Source organism: Diceros bicornis, chromosome 27 (genome assembly GCF_020826845.1).
Source record: "Diceros bicornis minor isolate mBicDic1 chromosome 27, mDicBic1.mat.cur, whole genome shotgun sequence".
NCBI lineage: Eukaryota > Metazoa > Chordata > Mammalia > Perissodactyla > Rhinocerotidae > Diceros > Diceros bicornis.
The window spans coordinates 23,074,697-23,093,426 of record NC_080766.1 but is presented as its reverse complement, the minus strand read 5'-3'; the positions used below and the strand labels follow the sequence as shown (position 1 = coordinate 23,093,426).

The following is an 18,730-nucleotide window of genomic DNA, read 5'->3' as shown; positions in this document are numbered from 1 at the left end:
AAAACCCTTTCACACCATCACTTCTCTCCTTTCTCCCTCAGTGTAGTAAAACTTGAATTGGAGAATAACAGGTTTTCCAGTTACATAATAATTTGAGTATTATTAGCTTTGTAAACTTGTTAATCTCCCTTTTGGGCTTTACAACTAATGACGTTACTTTTGAGATATATTTACATATCAATAGAAATAAATATCTTTAACAACTTGATATAAGATTACAGTTATATATTAGAACTCTACTTAGCAAATGCTTAAAAATATTTTCACAGAAGCCATTTCTTCTATCAAAACATAATATTACAGTAATTTTCTGATATTCCTCCACCTAGTCTTAGAAGACAATAAATCATGTTTTTGCATCATCTGAGTTATACAAAATATAAAAAAATGTACATTTCCAGATTTCTAATCAGTTTTGTAAAACATAACAGCAAATTCTGTAAATATATATGTATTTGTGCATATATATATATACACACATATATATATATAACTAAAAATATGGCTGGATTTCTAATTAAAATAAATTTTACTCCACATGTTATTATTTCTATATCTTTAAGCTTTAAGGGAGGAACTAGAATATTTTTATAGACACAAATTGAAACAATCTTCAACAAAAATTACATAATCCTTAATTTTCTATTTGCCCTAAAAATCAGTTTACTATTTGTACTTTCACGTTTAGAATTTTCCAATAGATTAATTTTAGTTTATTTTCTCTCAAGATGTCTTTTATTTTTAATTTTTTTGACAGGATTCTTACTTTACATGAAATCTAATTTGATTTCTTAAGACACAGGCTTCCTACTTCTTTCATCAATATCTTACTTATAAAGTTGGGGGAATTAGAATCAGGGTTTACAATCAATATTGATTAGTAAACATATTCTAAGTCTGACACTATATGTCAGATACAACTGTTCCAAGTTTTTAGGCACCTGTTCCTTCTTTCTAATAATAACCTGTATCATGACTTATTAAAATGTAAAAGCTATTTGCTTACAGAAATATTTCATGAGATCTCAGAAATTCTTGTGCTACACTTACCAGCCAAAGCAAGAATATATTCTTGAAATCTTGTTCCTATACGGTTAGTGGCTGTGCAATTATATCGTCCAAAGTCATTGTCAGATGTAGGTGCAATCTAAAATAATTATAACAATAAAAGTTTTATAATTTTAAAACAATGTCACAGAAGTTTTAAAATAGATTCTAGTATGCCTACTGTCTTTACACACGTTCCATTATTCACAACGCCTTGCCATAATTCTTGTTTTATATCAACTGAGCATTACTAAGTAATACAAATCCTTTTAAGATGTAATCCATGGACCTATACTACCCACAGGACTAGGTGAAATATAGTTAATCCATGAATTTATAAGTAGATAAATGCCACGTTTTTGTTACATCTTTTGAATAGAAAAATCATTAGATATTTATATATGTAAAGCTCAGAAATTAGTACACAGCTTGAAAAATATATATTCTGCAATCTCTGCAGATGTGAACTTGCAAACAGGTAACTTGTACCAAAAACATGTTAACTCTTTGCTTTCTATGTTTTAGCCTACGATCAGGCAGATTTAAAGTTTAAGGGCCGGCCCCTTGGCTTAGTGGTAAGTGCGCGCGCTCCGCTACTGGCGGCCCAGGTTTGGATCCCGGGCGCGCCCCGACGCACTGCTTCTCCAGCCATGCTGAGGCCGTGTCCCACATACAGCAACTAGAAGGATGTGCAGCTATGACATACAACTATCTACTGGGGCTTTGGGGGAAAAAAATAAATAAATAAAATTTAAAGTTCAAGAAAGGCTTGAAATGTGTCAGTTTTCTCTCTCTCTTATGATTTTATTGAACATGAAATATTAACAAAAGATGAGGACTCATTCTAAAAAGAAACGTTCCATGAAGGTATTCTGCAAGAAAATGTTGCCCTTCTGTAGCAATCCCTGTAGACAGGCACATTATCTTGATATCTAATAACAGTATGTTGCCTCCATTTCTGTTCAATTCCTATCATTCTCTTTCAGTTTAGGTGGAAAATAGCTGACCTCAATCCTTACACATTTGAGATCCATAATTAAGTTAATCTTCCGGGATTCTATTGCTGAACGTTGGAACCAACCCTGTCATTCTAATGTACCAAAATTCTGAAGTATCAATTCAGAAAAGAGATTTGATGATAGTAATAGATATAATTTTCAATCTCAGTAACTATTATTAAGAGAGAATACACTTACAACAAGAGTTGCTGTTAATTTCAACTCTGTCCCAAAAGGGGGAAAATGATTTGTGGTAATGAGAGGCTATTAACTAAAAGTGCAATTTTGAGGTTCATTGAAGATGGTAATTCTGAAAGAGCACAAAAAAGCTGTGTCATTCATTCTCTAGTCAGCTGTCCATCTAGGAACAGATCATAGGTTTAAGGATTAGGAGCTTTAACAGCTTTTACATAAGTACTCTTACGTGATTAAAATATTCATTTTTCTTACATTCTGCTTTAATAAACCAGGCTAATTTAACACTAAAATAATGTTAGTGACAAAAAAATCCTTATTCTATAGGCATATGAGAAAGTTATTTGTATATCCTGTAGGGAAGAATATGTACTGAATGAATACAATGCAGAGAGAGGATGGCCATGACAAAGAATCGAGACTGTTACACAGCTCTTCAACATTAATAAAGTAATTTAAATATAGCCATTTTCATTGAAATGATTTTTAAAAGGCTCAGTTGACTTTTTTTTTCTCCTGTTCCTGGGAGTTCACCTATCAAAAGATAAAAGCTTTACAATTCCATCTGAAAAAAACAATTCTTTTATCATGTTGTATGACTAACAAATACAGAAAATACCTCTAGTAGCCCAAATGATTAAAAAGACAGATTGAGAAAAACCTGGCCAAATCATGGGCCCTTCAGAATATTTTGTGTATTCTAGGAAAGTAATATGAAAGTCAAGTCCAGTAGTGGTTTTGCACTCAATCCCAGCACAATGAAATAACAGATAATTTTACTGAAATATAAATAATACACAACAAAAGTATTTTATAAAGCATTAATTTAAAAATATTTAAATGCTTAAAATATGCAAATTGTTGCTGATATTTATCCAGGAAGTGCTAGGAACATCTACTTTGGACATCATCTCTGCATATTTTAATATGCAGTTAAAATAATTCAAGATTACTTAAGAATTTAGGCTTTGATAGAATATAATAGGTCAACAAATATTGTTTTGAAAATCAAAATATAACTGAAAGCACACTGTTAATAAAAGAGTTTGCTAGTCTTTTTCCTAAACCTTCAAAGACTTGATTTCCTTTTTTTATGTATTCCACCATGAAAATATAATTTATTTAACAGTTAGCATCATTACTTAGGACAAGGAACAACGATACAAATGATGGAAAGCAGAATATTATTCCAATCAACCTATTAGAAACTTCCTGCATTAATTTTTGCCCATATATTGAAAAGTTGTCTTATTACCTCAGGGGAGCGCTCAGGAAAAAAAAAAAAAATTTGGATGACCTTTATAGATGCATTTTGGCAGTAACTCAAAAAATTTAGGGCCGACCCTGTGATTAGCGGTGAAGTGCGCGCGCTCCGCTACCGGCGGCCGGAGTTCGGATCCTGGGCACGCACGGACGCACCGCTTCTCTGGTCATGCTGAGGCCACATCCCACATACACAACTGGAAGGATGTGCAACTACGACATACAACTATCTACTCGGCTTTGGGGGAAAAAAAGGAGGAGGATTGGCAATAGATGTTAGCTCAGAGCCCGTCTTCCTCAGCAAAAAGAGGAGGATTAGCATGGATGTTAGCTCAGGGCTGATCTTCCTCACACACACACACAAAAAATTATAGCATATTTTGTTATACTTAAAAATTCATAAATTTAAAAGATTGAATATACATATTTAATCCAAGAAAAAGAAAAACTTTACAAATCAACCCAAGAAATCTGTTATTGACCAACTTGTTATCAATTTTAAACTTGATTTTTTTCTATATTTTATTATATGTTCTTAAGAACTAGCAATTATGTGACTATTAGAATAATTACTAAAAAAAAGCTAATGTACTATCCCAAGAAACTATGTCTGCTACTAATTCAAAATTAGTAATGCTCATTACTGCTTTTTCTTTTTGTTTTTTTATTGTTATTCTGTTTTATTTTGTCTTTAAGCTGTGTTAGTTACACATCTATATTAACTATTCAGTATTTAAGTTTAATTTTTGAAAGTAGCATACACATAAAAAGTGTATGCTCAAGGTCAATGCTTTAATCAACAAATCACCTATGTGTAAAGTAAACAAAAATTGTTTAGTTATCACCTTGGGATGGAGAAGAACGCCATTTAGGCAGAAGATTAAACAGCATGACAGCTTTATATGAATAAAATATTTAAATTTCAGATTTACACAATGTTGCTTGACATTGACTATGGAGAATTATGAGCTATCCCAGAAACAACAAGTGGCGAGATGAAGTAAAGCAGAAATTATAGATTAGCCTGTCATTTAAACATAAATTTAAATCTACCTGTTATGGGCTGAATTATGTCTGCCATCAAAATTCTGTATTGAAGTCCTAATGTCTAATGGAGACAGGGTCTTTAAAGAGGTAATTAAGGTTAAATGCGGTCATAAGAGTGGGGCCTGATGTCCTTATAAGAAGAGACACCAGAGCTCTCTCTCTCTGTGCGCACAGAAGAAAGCCCATGTGAGTACACAGTGAGAGAGCATCATTTGCAAACCAAAGAGAGAGGTTTCACCAGAAACCAACCTTTCTGGCACCTTGATCTTGGACTTCTAGTCTCCAGAAATGCGTGGGAAAAAAAAGGTTTCTGTTGTTTAAGGCACACAATCGCTGGTATTTTGTTATGGCAGCCCAAGTACACTAATACACTACCCAAAATTGAAGTTACATATAACCTCAGTTTTAACTATGGTTAAATATCTAAAATTTAGGTTAAATCTGCCCAAATGTCTTTGTGAAATTGACCTCTGTGTCAATTTACCAATAGTTAGTTCCTCCAATATAGTTAACAAAGAAACCAATTTAAACTGAAATAGATTTAGACAAAGTGGCTTAATTACCAAACAGTTATCCAAACATTTGGGGGAAGTGATAGCTAAATCTTGCTATCAACCAAACGGTTTACTAACTCCAATTACCAGGTAGAAGAGGTAATACGGTACCAGTGAGAATACCTTTAAGTTAATGCAATACAGATATCAGATTTTACTCTGAAAAACACATTTTTTAACTTTATATAAATTGATTGGTGGGGAAAATGTAGCATCTTCTCAACTAAATAAGACTGAGGAAGATTTCCAATTGTTCTGAAAGCATCATAAATTGGAAGGGCTGATGATCACTGTTATAGACTTATGTAAACTCTGGGAATTGATATATACACACACATAATCTGAAATTAATAAATAAAAGGTATTGTATTCAAACAGAATTTAAAGGCCAGGCACTTGGTAGTATAAAAACAATTATATACTATCTTAACTTAAAAAATAAAATGAAATGAAGCTTTGATAAGTAAATCTGGTTTATTTAGGAATTTGTAAATATGTAGCTAGCAGATAGCATTTATATATGCCAGGCTAAGAAGAAGGAAGGTATAACTGTAGAATTGATGGCTAGTATCAACACTGAAACTGAACTTCTGGCCCTCAATAACTGACAAATTACTCATTCCTTCTCCCTATTTTTCTTCCAGATATAATTGTTTTTTTTTTTCCAAAAATAATTTATGAAAAATAATGGCTTTTGCTATACACCCATATTTCTATATAAGTAAATAGTGAAATGTTAATCATTAATGGATCATTAACATGATCCAAATGTATAAAATTTCCCTTTAAATAAATAAACACAAAATATACACAGTAGAATTTATATATACATAAATATATATTATATAATATAAATGTATTATATTTATAAATTAAGATATTTAAACACATTATAAAATAGTAGATAATTGCTAAAATAATACAGTTTATTTACATATACATGAAAACTTACCTCTAATATCATCTTTCTCCCTGCACTATATGTCTTTAAATTAGTGGTGTTTTTGGCTGGCAAGACTAATTTCTCTCTTCTCCAATGGACTGACGCTGGTGGATTAGAGTTCACATCACAGCTTATGTTGATTGGATTTCCTTCCCAAGAGTAATAAATTGTTTGGTTTGATATGAACTTGGGAGCATCTGTAAAGCAACACAGTAGAACATTTATAGACCTTTTCTTTAAGATAAATAGTCATTTAATTAGTATAAACCATAGTAATTATTACTGGACTACAAAAAGAAGCCACAGCAATTCTAATTTCATATATTTAATATGTGACATCAGAACTCAGGAAAATATATATCATTTGCTGTTTCATCAAATAATTTTAATATTAATACAAAAACATTCAAAGTTGGCCAATTATTAAAATATGAAACATTAACACAAAGTTAAATTTGCTTTTAATAATCTGACAAAAATATTCATTCAGTAAATTAATGGCTATCTACATATGTGGAATGTGTTTCTACAACCCACATCATAAAGTAAGAATTTAGAACAAAACTTAACAAAAATCAGCAGTCTTGTCTCATGTTTTAATCTTGTCTTAGTCACATAATTTCTTCTATAAAATATTTTAAAGCAGATATGAAATCTAAATTGAAATGGCAATATCACAACTAAACAATTTCTTTTCCTGAAATATTATTTCCAGTACTTATTAAACCAGAGATGATTTAATTTAATTTCATCAACAATAGTTCATTTGAAAATTAAGCAGTTCCTATAACACACTGTCAATTTTCAGGCCCCTACACCAGACATCTATAATGATAGTTAAGAGAAAACAGACAATATATTATATCATTTTATTGAAATGACCTAATTGTGAAGACACAGAAACACGGTTTTTAGTCTTGCTTCGCTTAGAACTGTAGCCCAAATGCCAGTCAATCATAACCATTTTGAGTCTCAATATCTTAATTGTGCAATTATTTGAGAGGATTCATTTTTTTATTTTTACATAACAACATAAACCTAAATTAAGTGGTTAACAATTATTATTGTTACTAATATTAACTATTTAGAATTTAATATCCCTTCATAAATTATCAATTTCAGTTGTCTAACAAACTTTTTGTTTTACTACCCTAATTACCTAAAAATGACCTACTTCTAATTTTGTTATATCAATAGATTATATATCAGATATACAAGAATTATAATCTGTAGTACAAATGCACAAGTAATAATTTAAAAATCCTTATCCTATGTATGTTTTACAGTGTATTTTTAATGCCAAACTCACACAAAAGTAGGAAATGTTTGTTGAAGGTTTTCCATATGACAGTAAGTTTATACATTTTATTCTATTTAATCTTTTTAATATCATTGTGAGGAAGGTGTTATCCTGTTCTAAGCATGAAGGATCTGGGGTAAAAGCTGCCAAGTTATGGGGCTAGAATGTGACCCTAGGGTGATTTTAACCAGGACCCACTATATTCCCATTAAACCCAGGAACAAAATTATAATATTCAGTGCTAGCCATGTTTAGGTGATACGGAACTTATCATACACTATTGAGGGGAATATAATTGGAACAATTCCTCAGAAAGATAAAGCACCTTAAAAAGCTTCATAATCTTGATTCTGCAGTCCAGTCTTAGGCACCCCTCCAGTGAAAATCATTAGAAATATTATCAAAGGTTTATATAAAGGACTTTTAATGCATGATTATTTTAACAAAAACTCAAAACGACTTAATGTCCCACAACAGAGGATTGGCTAATCAAATGGTGGCATGTCTTGGCATGTAGGTGTGCTAAATATTACACAGACATATCTGCCTGTGGTTTTCCCTCAGCTTGCCCGCCCTTCCCTTCACCTGGCTGCCTTCAAAACTAAGCTCCATGCTTCCTAAATACAGCCTTTCCACACACTTCAATTTTGAGTGAGGTTCCCTACCTTGTGCTCCCATGGCCTTCTATGCCCTCTCTCAGCTTGATATTAAGGCATTGGAAGGATCTATTTGATTGTTTCTCCACCAAACAATCTGAACTCTATGAATTAAGATGTGTCTTGGCCACAGTTACATACCTATTGGCTTACATTGTATAAGATGTTTACTTGGTTCTCACAAACTGTACATCAAATTGACTGGAAATTAAACAGTCCATTAATTTCAATTCAAGAGTTCAGTTAAATTGAACAGAAGATATTTTCAAGGAGAAAAGAAAAAAAAAAAAAACTTTCAAGGCCAGGGAGATTAAGTGAAAAATCTAAGAACATATAATTAATTAGGGGTACAACTGTCAGAGAAGCCACACTTTCTGATATTCAAAGTCAAAATCTAATCTAATATCTATATCTTTGATAAAATATTTTATTATTGCTTAAAGCATACGAAATATAATCTCTTTAGCATTATAAAATTATAGGGAGAGGTTTAGAGATAATTTATTTGCATATAAATATAGCCTAATATAAAAATCCTACATGCTAACGGAACTATTAATAAATGACTCACAGTCTACTCTGTCCACAATATGGCATCTGTGTGTGTGTATTATATTATTATAATTTAACCATAAACTTAGGGTAAGATTTAGTTTTTCTATAAAAGCAGCAATTGCCGCTGATTACTTGCCTGATGATCTCAGTGGGAATTTAATTCAGAATTACTGATGTTGAATGCAAACGGGCTACAGGCAGTACATGCTACATGGAAAGCCACATTAAAAAATGTATTTAGGGGCCAGCCCAGAGGCGCAGCAGTTAAGTGTGCGCGCTCCACTTTGGGGGCCTGGGGTTCACAGGTTTGGATCTCAGGGAACACCACTGTACCGCTTGTCAAGCCATGCTGTGGTGGCGTCCCATGTAAAGTAGAGGAGGATTGGCACAGATGTTAGGCCAGGGCCAATCTTCCTCGGCAAAAAGAGGAGGATTGGCATCGGATGTTAGCTCAGGGCTGATCTTCCTCACAAAAAAAATAAAAAAAATGTATTTATGGCATGAGGCAAAAAAATATTGATAACTCCCATCTAGGATAAAATGGAAACTAAATTCCTATACATTATATGCTTTGTAAATATCAAAACAGTAGGAAGGCAGCGATATTCACTGGCACAAGTCTGGCATGTTAATGAAATCATTAGTATTGGGCCACTGTGTGAAGAAAGATGTGACACAGGAAGACGCAACACGTGAAGACTTCAGGCTAAAAAAGTATAGCCATATTTCATGTTGATAAATCAAAAACTGTAATTTTAAAAAAATTAGGCCTTTTAAGAAAAGTAGGCCTTTCACGTCATGAAAGTTCAAACACTGTGCAGAGGAAATTAACTTGGGCAGTTAAAAAAAAATAGCAGGGGAAAGGAGGAAGAAAGAATATGCAGAACTGTGGAAAGACCAGAATCAATGATATATATATAAAAGCAAAAAAATAGGCGTGGACAAATTTTCACCTTGAAGTTGCATTCTTCGCCTAGGTTTTGTGTCCCATATCCATGTATGGGGAAAATTAGTTCCTGACTACATGCAATATAAAGTGATGGAAACATCTCTTAAGGCATTATTGTGTCCCCCACATCCTATTAACATCCAAATTAAAATAGTCTACAAATTAAAATGAACAGAAATAACTTTATTAGAAGAACAAATTTTTATCTGAGCAGAGAACCGAAGAAAAATTAGAGAAACTTGAATAGTGACAAGATGGAAACATATCATTCACTCATCCACTGCATGGGGAGGTAGAGTTATCCTTTCAGAAAGTGTCTGGGACCAATGAGAATCAAGGAAGTTGATGAAAACACCCTACTTAACAAAAGTTCAGTCAGCTTTCTCTAAGCCTTTTTTTTTTGGCTAGGCCTTGTCTTCAGGCCCTGACCCTGGCCTGCCTTTAGCAAAGAATTCTGCTAAGTCAGTTTAGTGAGAATCTTCCCACTTTTGATACCTGATCACCTTTGATATCTGACCAAGTTACTCATTACCCACCCTTAGTGTCTATATCCATGGCCTGCTTTTAACAAGAATCCTGTTAGGCTAGTTGAGCAAGAATCATATTATCTTTGAAATTTAATCAAGTTCTTCATAATTTTCCATCCACTGACCCCCATCACTCTACTCATTGGCGATAAATCCCCACTCGTCTTTGTATTTGGAGTTAAGTTCAATCTCTCTCCCTTATTGCACTAGTCTTAAGTAAAGTCTTCCTTACTATTTTTAACAAGTGTCAGAATAGTATCTCTTTGACAAAAGAAAGGGTACTCCCCAAAGAGGTAATTAAAAGGAAAACTTGCTTCCCTTTCTTCAAGAGAGAATGACCACATGACTGCAGAGACAGATCTGAAGTAAATATGGCAGTGAGAGCTATGGGATTATTTTCTGTAATTTTTGTATATTTGAAATGTTAGAATTAAAATTAAAAATTTTTTTAAATTAATCATACAAAAAAGACATTTAGACTTTCAGACAGGGAAAGATGGAAGACTTCCAGAGAGAGAAAGATAGGATATTTACACTCAACTGTGTGAATTTACCAAGTTGTCATTGCGTGAAGAAGTGATCTTTGTATTTATAGTATTTACCCATGAACAAAGTTAAACCAGGAACACTTTTGTGCACATGGTAATTTTAAGTTCTGAAGAATTTGACAGATCTCACAGCATCTCATAGCTAGAAAGAAACATGGAAATAATCTACAAATATTTATTCTACATATGAGAAACATTGCTCTGGGATATTTGGGAATGTGGTTGTGGAGCCAAGACCACAATCTTTTGGCTATATGTGTTCGTTTCATGAAACCACACTGCTATGCCAGTTATTCTATTAATAACTACAAATACATTCTCAGAGAGTTGTTTCTATAGGTCATTATATACATACAGATCATATCTTATTGTATCTTTCATATTGTATTTAAGCAATAAAGAAAGTATATAATACAGCTTAGAAGGATTTTGGTGAAAACGAGTGTATATTTGTACATTCATTTATTTCCAGGCGATGCCAATAAAATGAGATAATAAAATCATCACCACTTTTCCAATTTCCATGCTGATTTATGAGAAGCTAAGCTATAAGAAGAAATGTATGCTGGGGCTTACCAGTCATTTTCCCCACTAAGGATTTTATGGCTCAAACCATGCTTTCGCAACACATCCTTGAATAAACAGTGCTTAAATAAAAATTTATCTTAGATACGAAAAAAGTACTGAAATTGGAAGGGGGAGAGAGAAAGAGAGAAGGAGAGGAAAAGCGAGAGGGAAAAGGAGAGGAGAAAAACAAGAACAAGAAGACAACTAAAGTATATTTTGCTTTGTTCTAGAATTTACATATTACAAATATTTCCTAATTTCATCCTGTGTTCTCTTCTGGGTATTGGGGATCGAATGTTGAACACAGAAGACAAGGTCCTCCCACCACCTTGCAGTTTTTATTCTATTACATATGTTCTCTCGTTTAATTACTTTATAATTGAAAGTAACTTGAGACAACTCACAGACACACTTACATGATTTTCAGAATCAAGATATACAAAAACTAAAATAATAAACTAAAATTAAGACTGTGAACAGAGAGATAAGTTAACCCATTGATTCACTATCAGAAAGTCAAAGACAATCCACTAGCTTCCAGTTTGGGCACCTTCCATTTTGAATTAATAAGAAATGTTAAAGTAGTGTATAAAATTTGTTTGGTTACTGCTTATTTATAAGATTTGTATTTCAAAGGTGAATTTCAAAATTATGCTGCTAGCCCTATTATGATTAAGAAATTATAAATTAGCTAACTAATAGAACTTTTATTCTTGATCGTGACAAGTAAATTCCTGCATTAAAAAAAATTTGCATACAGTTAATGGAAGATATCATTCAAAATCTGAAGAAAGAATAAATTTAATCTCCAAATGGGCATATTTACTAATGTCTTAATATATAATAATTGCTTTTTAAAACACTTTTAATTTATATTTTTTATTTAAAAATGTATTTACTATGTAATTTTTCCATCTAAAAGATTCATAGGAATTTCCTGAGTTTAATATTCAACTTCCTATTAGGACATTTATGAAGAAATTAGGTTGTCATCTGTTTTCAAATCACTGTTGAAACTTTAAGAGTTGAAAATACATTACATTCCTTCTATCATTGTCAATTCTAACATGTGCTAGGCAACCACCACTTTGAGTATATCTTCATATTTGAACCTGATAATCGCAATTTATAGATATTTTGTTGGACATTCATATGCATTTTCCTTGAGTATATACTGCCTATATTCAGTCTAGAGTGAACATTTACATTTATCTGTTTTATTTGTTGAGACACTTTAACTATTTGCAATTAAATTGTAAGCGCTTTATTTTTATTTTTTAAAACTTATCTATTAATTTTTCTTTTTTTTTTTTAGATTTGCCAGCATGTCAAAAAGAAACTTTATTATTTTTGTAAATTTTAAGTTTCTGCATATGAGATAATACACTTGAGAGTTAAAAGAAACAGCATTACATTTTTTTTCTTATGTATAAAGAGGGCAAAGTTCATCTTCAATTCTGACAATATTGTGGTATCATATATTGCACTTGACTCCTTAGTGGTCTTATTTTTATTTGAGTTTCTAAATTGAATCCATGCTACAATGAAAAAGGTGATACATTCTATTTCCTCTACATATTTCACTCCTACAATAACTTGTTTAAGAATAAGTATGCTCTACAAAATACTGTGAATAACATTTTGTTTACATTTTAATCATATTTGGTTTGATATTTTAACTATTTATCTATTTATACATTTATTCCATCATCCATTCCAAATACTTCCATCATAAGTTGCCTTGCCAAACAAAATATTAAAATCCTCTAAATCAAAATGATTGAATTGATTGCACATCTCTAGTCAAAATAACATCAATGTTTATCTGTTGACACTAAGCCATCAGCAGATGCTGGACATAATTGTTTAGGTATAAAAGTTTCTCCACCCTGGATATTCATCGACACCATATTTTGAACTTGTGGAGGAAAAACTCACACGTCTAAGGCCTCCTCTTAAAGATTCTGAATGTGCAACTCCGGGAAGGGCAGCTACTGTACTAAATACCCAGAATTATCATTGTGTGTCTATTTTACGCTAAGCACTATTTCAGTGCGAGGAATTCATCTCAACAGGCAATCCATCCTACTGGATCAGGCAGATGAAAAAATAAATAACTACACTGCAAGGCAATGCGTAGTACAATGTAAGTGGAATGGGTGAGATTCCTATCTCAGAAGGTATTAGCACTAACCCTAACTAGGATATGCAGGGAAGGCTCAGGGAAAGCTTCCCAAAAGAACATGGACTTTACCCTCTAATATTTTTTGAGCACATAAAATGTGTTGAGCACAGTGTTAAGTGCTTCTCATAGATTGCCATTAGTCTTACAATAAGAATCTGGACACACACACACATGCACACACACACGATATGGGTAGAAACACAATGGAAAACAGAATTCTGCAGTTGTTGTTTATAAGCAAAACATTATATTGGAAATAGCATCAGGCCTACCATTGAATTGAAGTCCCAACTCTGCCAGATAGCAATGATGTGACCTTGATTTTCTGTTTATGAGTTTGGGCTTCAGGTTTTTTCTTTTTTTCTTTATAAAATTAATTAGTTGAACTAGTTTCCTTAACTTTTAGGAGTCCACTAACAAAGACAATATGAGTCTGGGCCAAACTAAAAAGATATGGAGAGGGTTGTAATATTTACCAAATATAAAGAAGCACAGGACCAAAAAAAAGGTGACATTTGCTGTTGGCTAGAATTATATAAACTCCTGAAGGTAATTCTAATTATTTCCTGTTTATAAAAGCCTCTGGTTGGCAGTTTACCGTATACACATACATGTAAGAATAGTGTATAATAATGTATGTATATGTATAATAATGAAAATTAAAAATTATTCTTCTTTAATAAATACTATTTATTAAGTTAATATATTTAAAAACAGAGACTCCAGGAAAGAAAATAATATAAAAGATCCTTGGTAGTGAAAATATTGGGTAGTAGATTACCTTTAGGCTCCCACATCTTCTACTTAACGATTATATGATTTATAAAAATGTATGTATTACTGCCTAGACTGTAGGAAGGGGAATATGTAAAACTGGATGTAAAATGAATACAGACTTTAAAAATCAAGAAATTGTTTTCTCTTTGATATCATCATAATGTCGTGTTGGCTACACTTAGGCATCCAGAACTGGGTGATGTCCGCCATGCAACAAAAAATGAACTTAGCGTTAAGGTGGCCGATGTTCTTACTGCTACCTTGATTATCTTGCAATCACTCAGCAATCTACTTAATCCAGTCATTTCTTTTATGAAAAGAAAAGAACAAATAAAACATACTGATTTGAAAAACAAACAAAGAAACAAACAAAACAAAACAATGGAAATATCCCTTAAGAGAAATTATTTAGATTTAATTAAATGGCAGCTGTACAGGCAGAAGCCTGAGCTGGAACATTTGTACAGGTCTCACATCTGTGCCCTTGACTGAATCTTTGACTTGAAGTCACCAGCACAAGAAGAAACAGCAAAGTGTGGCCAGGATTTGAATCTGTCACTTCCTCAAGGTCGGGTTAGGAAAAGCAGATTCCAGGTCCAATCCGGTCCATACCAGGAGACATCAAAGAAACTTTTAAGACTGCCTTCAGACCTGGTACCAAGTTACCTGTTTTGATAAATGCCCTTATTTTATTTTATTTATTTTATTTTTTGCCTTATTAGAAATGAACTTGCAGCTAGCACCCGTCACCCAGCATTGTCACTCTACGAGACTCCTGACTTGATGACTTGCTTAATATGAGCTTTTCAGTTTCTCTTGTCATTTCCTCTCAGACTCTGTAGTCTTTTTCTTCTGGATCTGGTTTATCTGTGGTTAGTACTTGGGACCTGAGTAAAGTCTTACTTCTTGCTGAGCGCTGGCCTGGACCCCGGAATTCTGCCTGCTCATGAGGAGGCAGAAGCTAATCACAAAACACAACACAGGCTCTGGGAACTGAAATATAAAAACCTTTGACTGGCATTTCCACAGGTTCATGAATAACAGAATCAGGAAACTCACTAAACAAACCCACTGTATACCATCCATTTTGTGAATTGAATTGAAAAGTATTATTAGGGAAAGATTCACAATCAATGAAAAATAAATTTAAATCTTTTGAAATCATATTGATAACATAATACTATGTATTGCCCTTGTAAACCAGTACTGGGATTATGACAAATGTGTCTTGCACACTCTCCAAATAATTTACTTACTGCCATGAAATATTGCCCTCTCTTCCGGTTGCCATATTCTGTGGTATAAAATTTTCAATTTTTTTCTTTACAATTAGATTTTAAGAACCACAAATAATAGCAACAATTATTTTAATGTGTAATAGAGCATTCTATTTTAAAAGCTTTGATATTCATTCCTCACCAATAAATGACTATATAAAAATACCATTCACATCTCTCATCACTATTACACCCCTGGTCAAGACCATAATCATTACTGGGTCAATTTCAGAAGCCCCGTCCTTACTGGCTTACTGGCCTACCAGTTTCTATTTTAAGATAACGTTACTATCCTGCTTAAAACTTTTTAAAAGATTCTCTTCACGCTTCTTAAAAACTTTTATGATGATTTATAAAGTTCTACATTAGCTGGCCTATGCCTGTTTCTGTGTCCTTGTCTCCATTTGGGTTAACTTTGTTCCTTAAACCCAACCACCTCCAACCCTTTTCTGCTCTCAGCCCTTTGCACTGGCTATCTCATGTCTAACCATTTTTTGAGACATTTCATCTTGATGTAGCTGTGAGTGCTCCATCTCCCTAATGAAAAAGTAAGTTCCATGAAAGCAAGGACAACGTTGCCTTTCTCACAGTTCTGTACAGCACCTGAATTTATAGTCAACACTTGGTACACACTCAGTAAACAATTGTTAAATGAATGAATAAAAACTCAAGATAAGTATGTATTCTAGAGATCATCACTCATTTTAACAGAGGAGGAAATGTGTACCAACATTTGTTTGACTTTCCTAAAATCACAGAACTTGGAACTCCAATCCAGTGTTAATTCTATAGCAATATATTGTCTTTCATAGACTCATTGCCTATTTTGTGAAGAAGCCAGCCCCTTAAATTAGCTGAGAATTAATTGCACATTTTTTTTAATATCTAAAACATCTTGACACTTTTTACAGACATTGAATTTTCTCATTTGATTTATGCTGAGGGAAACTATCAAGGGAATAAAAACTAATATATCCTTTGGCACATTTAGAGGATAATTCAATTAATAATTTCATAGATCCAGTTCTACTGCATGTTCACTCATATGCAGCATCAGCTATGGAAATTAACTGGAATCAGTCCACGTGCTCTGGGAATTCTAATGGCTACATGGAATACTAAATTAGACGCGTGCTTATTGCCAATTAACCATAACACTGGATACGCATTTTTTGTACTAAATTTGAACAGCCAAGATATTCATAAATCTCAGCATATTTTATGACCTTGCAGTTATAAGAGTCATTTATATTAAGATATGCCTACATGTGACTTCTTAGCAGACACTGGATTTCTCTCTAACTTGACTGCTATTAATATATGTGTTGCTGACCATAAGAGGAGTTTGATTATAAATAAGTGAATTATTCTTCTTTCTACTGTTATTCTCCTTTCTCTTGCCTTAATATCTCTCCTCCTTAAATCATATATACAAATATGAACAAAAGTATTGTACCGCCTATGGCTATTTCGTCCTGTATTGTTGCTTTATATAATCAAATTTTCCATAAATAGCTAGAGTATTTTTACAGACGATACTATTATTATGAACAATTCCACATATAAATTTAGGAACCAAAGCTTAAATAAATCTCTTTCATAAAAATTTCTGAGTGATCAAAAGAAGAATGATTAGTGATACAGATATAGTAGTGTTAAAGTTGTTTTATAAATAACAATAGTGCTAGTTTCTTCAGAACCTGATTTTACAGGAACACATTCTGTATCATATGTAATCTGTGCTTATTGAGGTCAAACAACTTTAGCGTTTGTCACTACTACTATTGAAAAGAAATCTCTATCAAGTAAAAAGTAAACTTTTAATATAGTGATTTAAATTGATATCTAGATTATTAATTTTATACAAGGTAAAAATAGCTCCATATATTTGCTTCATTTCTTAAATCTCACAGGTCCATCAAACCCTGACGACTAAAAAAAGATCAAAAGCAAACTAAAACGTTTCCACTTTTATATCTTAAAGTGCATGGTTGTACATTCTAGAATGTTGCTTATTATATGCATAATGGGATGTCTGAGTCACAGAAATGGAAAACAAACAACAAAAACTCTCAGTATTATTGCCTGCAGAGTAGTAGTAGTAATAATAATAATAATAACAACAACAACATTAGAAACAGTAATGATGATGATAATAGCTAACGTGGTGCTTAGGACCTATCAGTCAGTATTCTAAGCATATTATGTAATTAACAAATTTAATTGCAATTATATTACATTAAGTATTATTATTATCATCATTTTACTTTTATATTCATTACCTTCTAATTGAAAGGCTGAAATGTAGGGAATTACATAAACCTTTTCTACCCTCCTTCAAGTCTCTTGAATGAAAATTGGCAACAAAAATTGATAACAAATTGTCACATATTTATAACTTTCAAATAACCATAGTTTTATTTAATTGGACTTAGATCACAATTTTTTTCTGACTACGGTTTACGTTGATCTGTATTTTATATTTTTAATGTGCACTTTATTAGAACACCTTTTTATTTAAAAAAGTGATAAACTATCATCAAAATTTAATTCTTTTTATATAATAGAGCAAAATAATTTGAGGCAGATAGAATAAAAGAAGCAATTCAAGTTATGATTAGAAATGAATCAAATGCAATACATTTTCAGAGCACTACATCACAGAAAAAAAAAAGTGTACAGCTTCTTCTAAAATAATAGTTTATTGACATGGATCTCTCCTTTTAGACAGATTTTTTTTTTGAGCCAAAAAGCGTGCACTCTTTATTTCTGTTTCCTTAGGTGAATATACCGCCCCTACCATATTTTAAGCATTAATAAATATTAATTTAATGAATGAATATGGCAATAAATATAAAGCAGCCAGTAGTATACTATTATGTACAACATTTGTACTACAAATAATTGATAGTTTTATAATAACATTAATGAATTTAAAAATCAGAGAAATTAAATTAAAAATATATAGAAGCAAGAAAATCATTGGAAACCATAGTCTGTATGAAAAACACCATATATAACAAAGATTTAATCAAGGAAGCATTTTTTTTAAACTTATGTTTATTTAAAAATGTTCTATTGTCAATTCCATTAAATAGGTAACCAAGTAGTTTCTCAGTCACCTACAATTCTAATTCAGGCAAGTGAACAATTCTGTGAAAGTGCTTTTGATTTTGTCTTCCCAAAATAAAACTTTAAATTTAGAAAAAAACCCAAGATTCTATATCTATTACATGCAAAAATATCTTTGCAATTTCCTAGAGACCTGGGAATCACAAATATGTGTTTCTTTTTTTTTCACTTCACTTTTTTCTTTTTTTTTCATTTGATCGTTGTTAAAAT

The 18,730-nt window shown here is 32.2% G+C and overlaps 1 protein-coding gene across 1 annotated transcript in view; it reads right to left on the bottom strand.

Annotated features, from left to right (window-relative positions):
- NCAM2 (neural cell adhesion molecule 2) overlaps nucleotides 1-18,730 on the bottom strand; it is a 444,936-nt gene that overhangs the window by 68,524 nt on the left and 357,682 nt on the right. The window contains exons 10-11 of the mRNA XM_058522953.1: nucleotides 6,057-6,244; nucleotides 1,051-1,147 (exon numbers count right to left, since the gene is read on the bottom strand). Of these exons, the coding sequence (XP_058378936.1) occupies nucleotides 1,051-1,147; nucleotides 6,057-6,244 (285 nt within the window). The remainder of the gene's footprint in view (nucleotides 1-1,050; nucleotides 1,148-6,056; nucleotides 6,245-18,730) is intronic.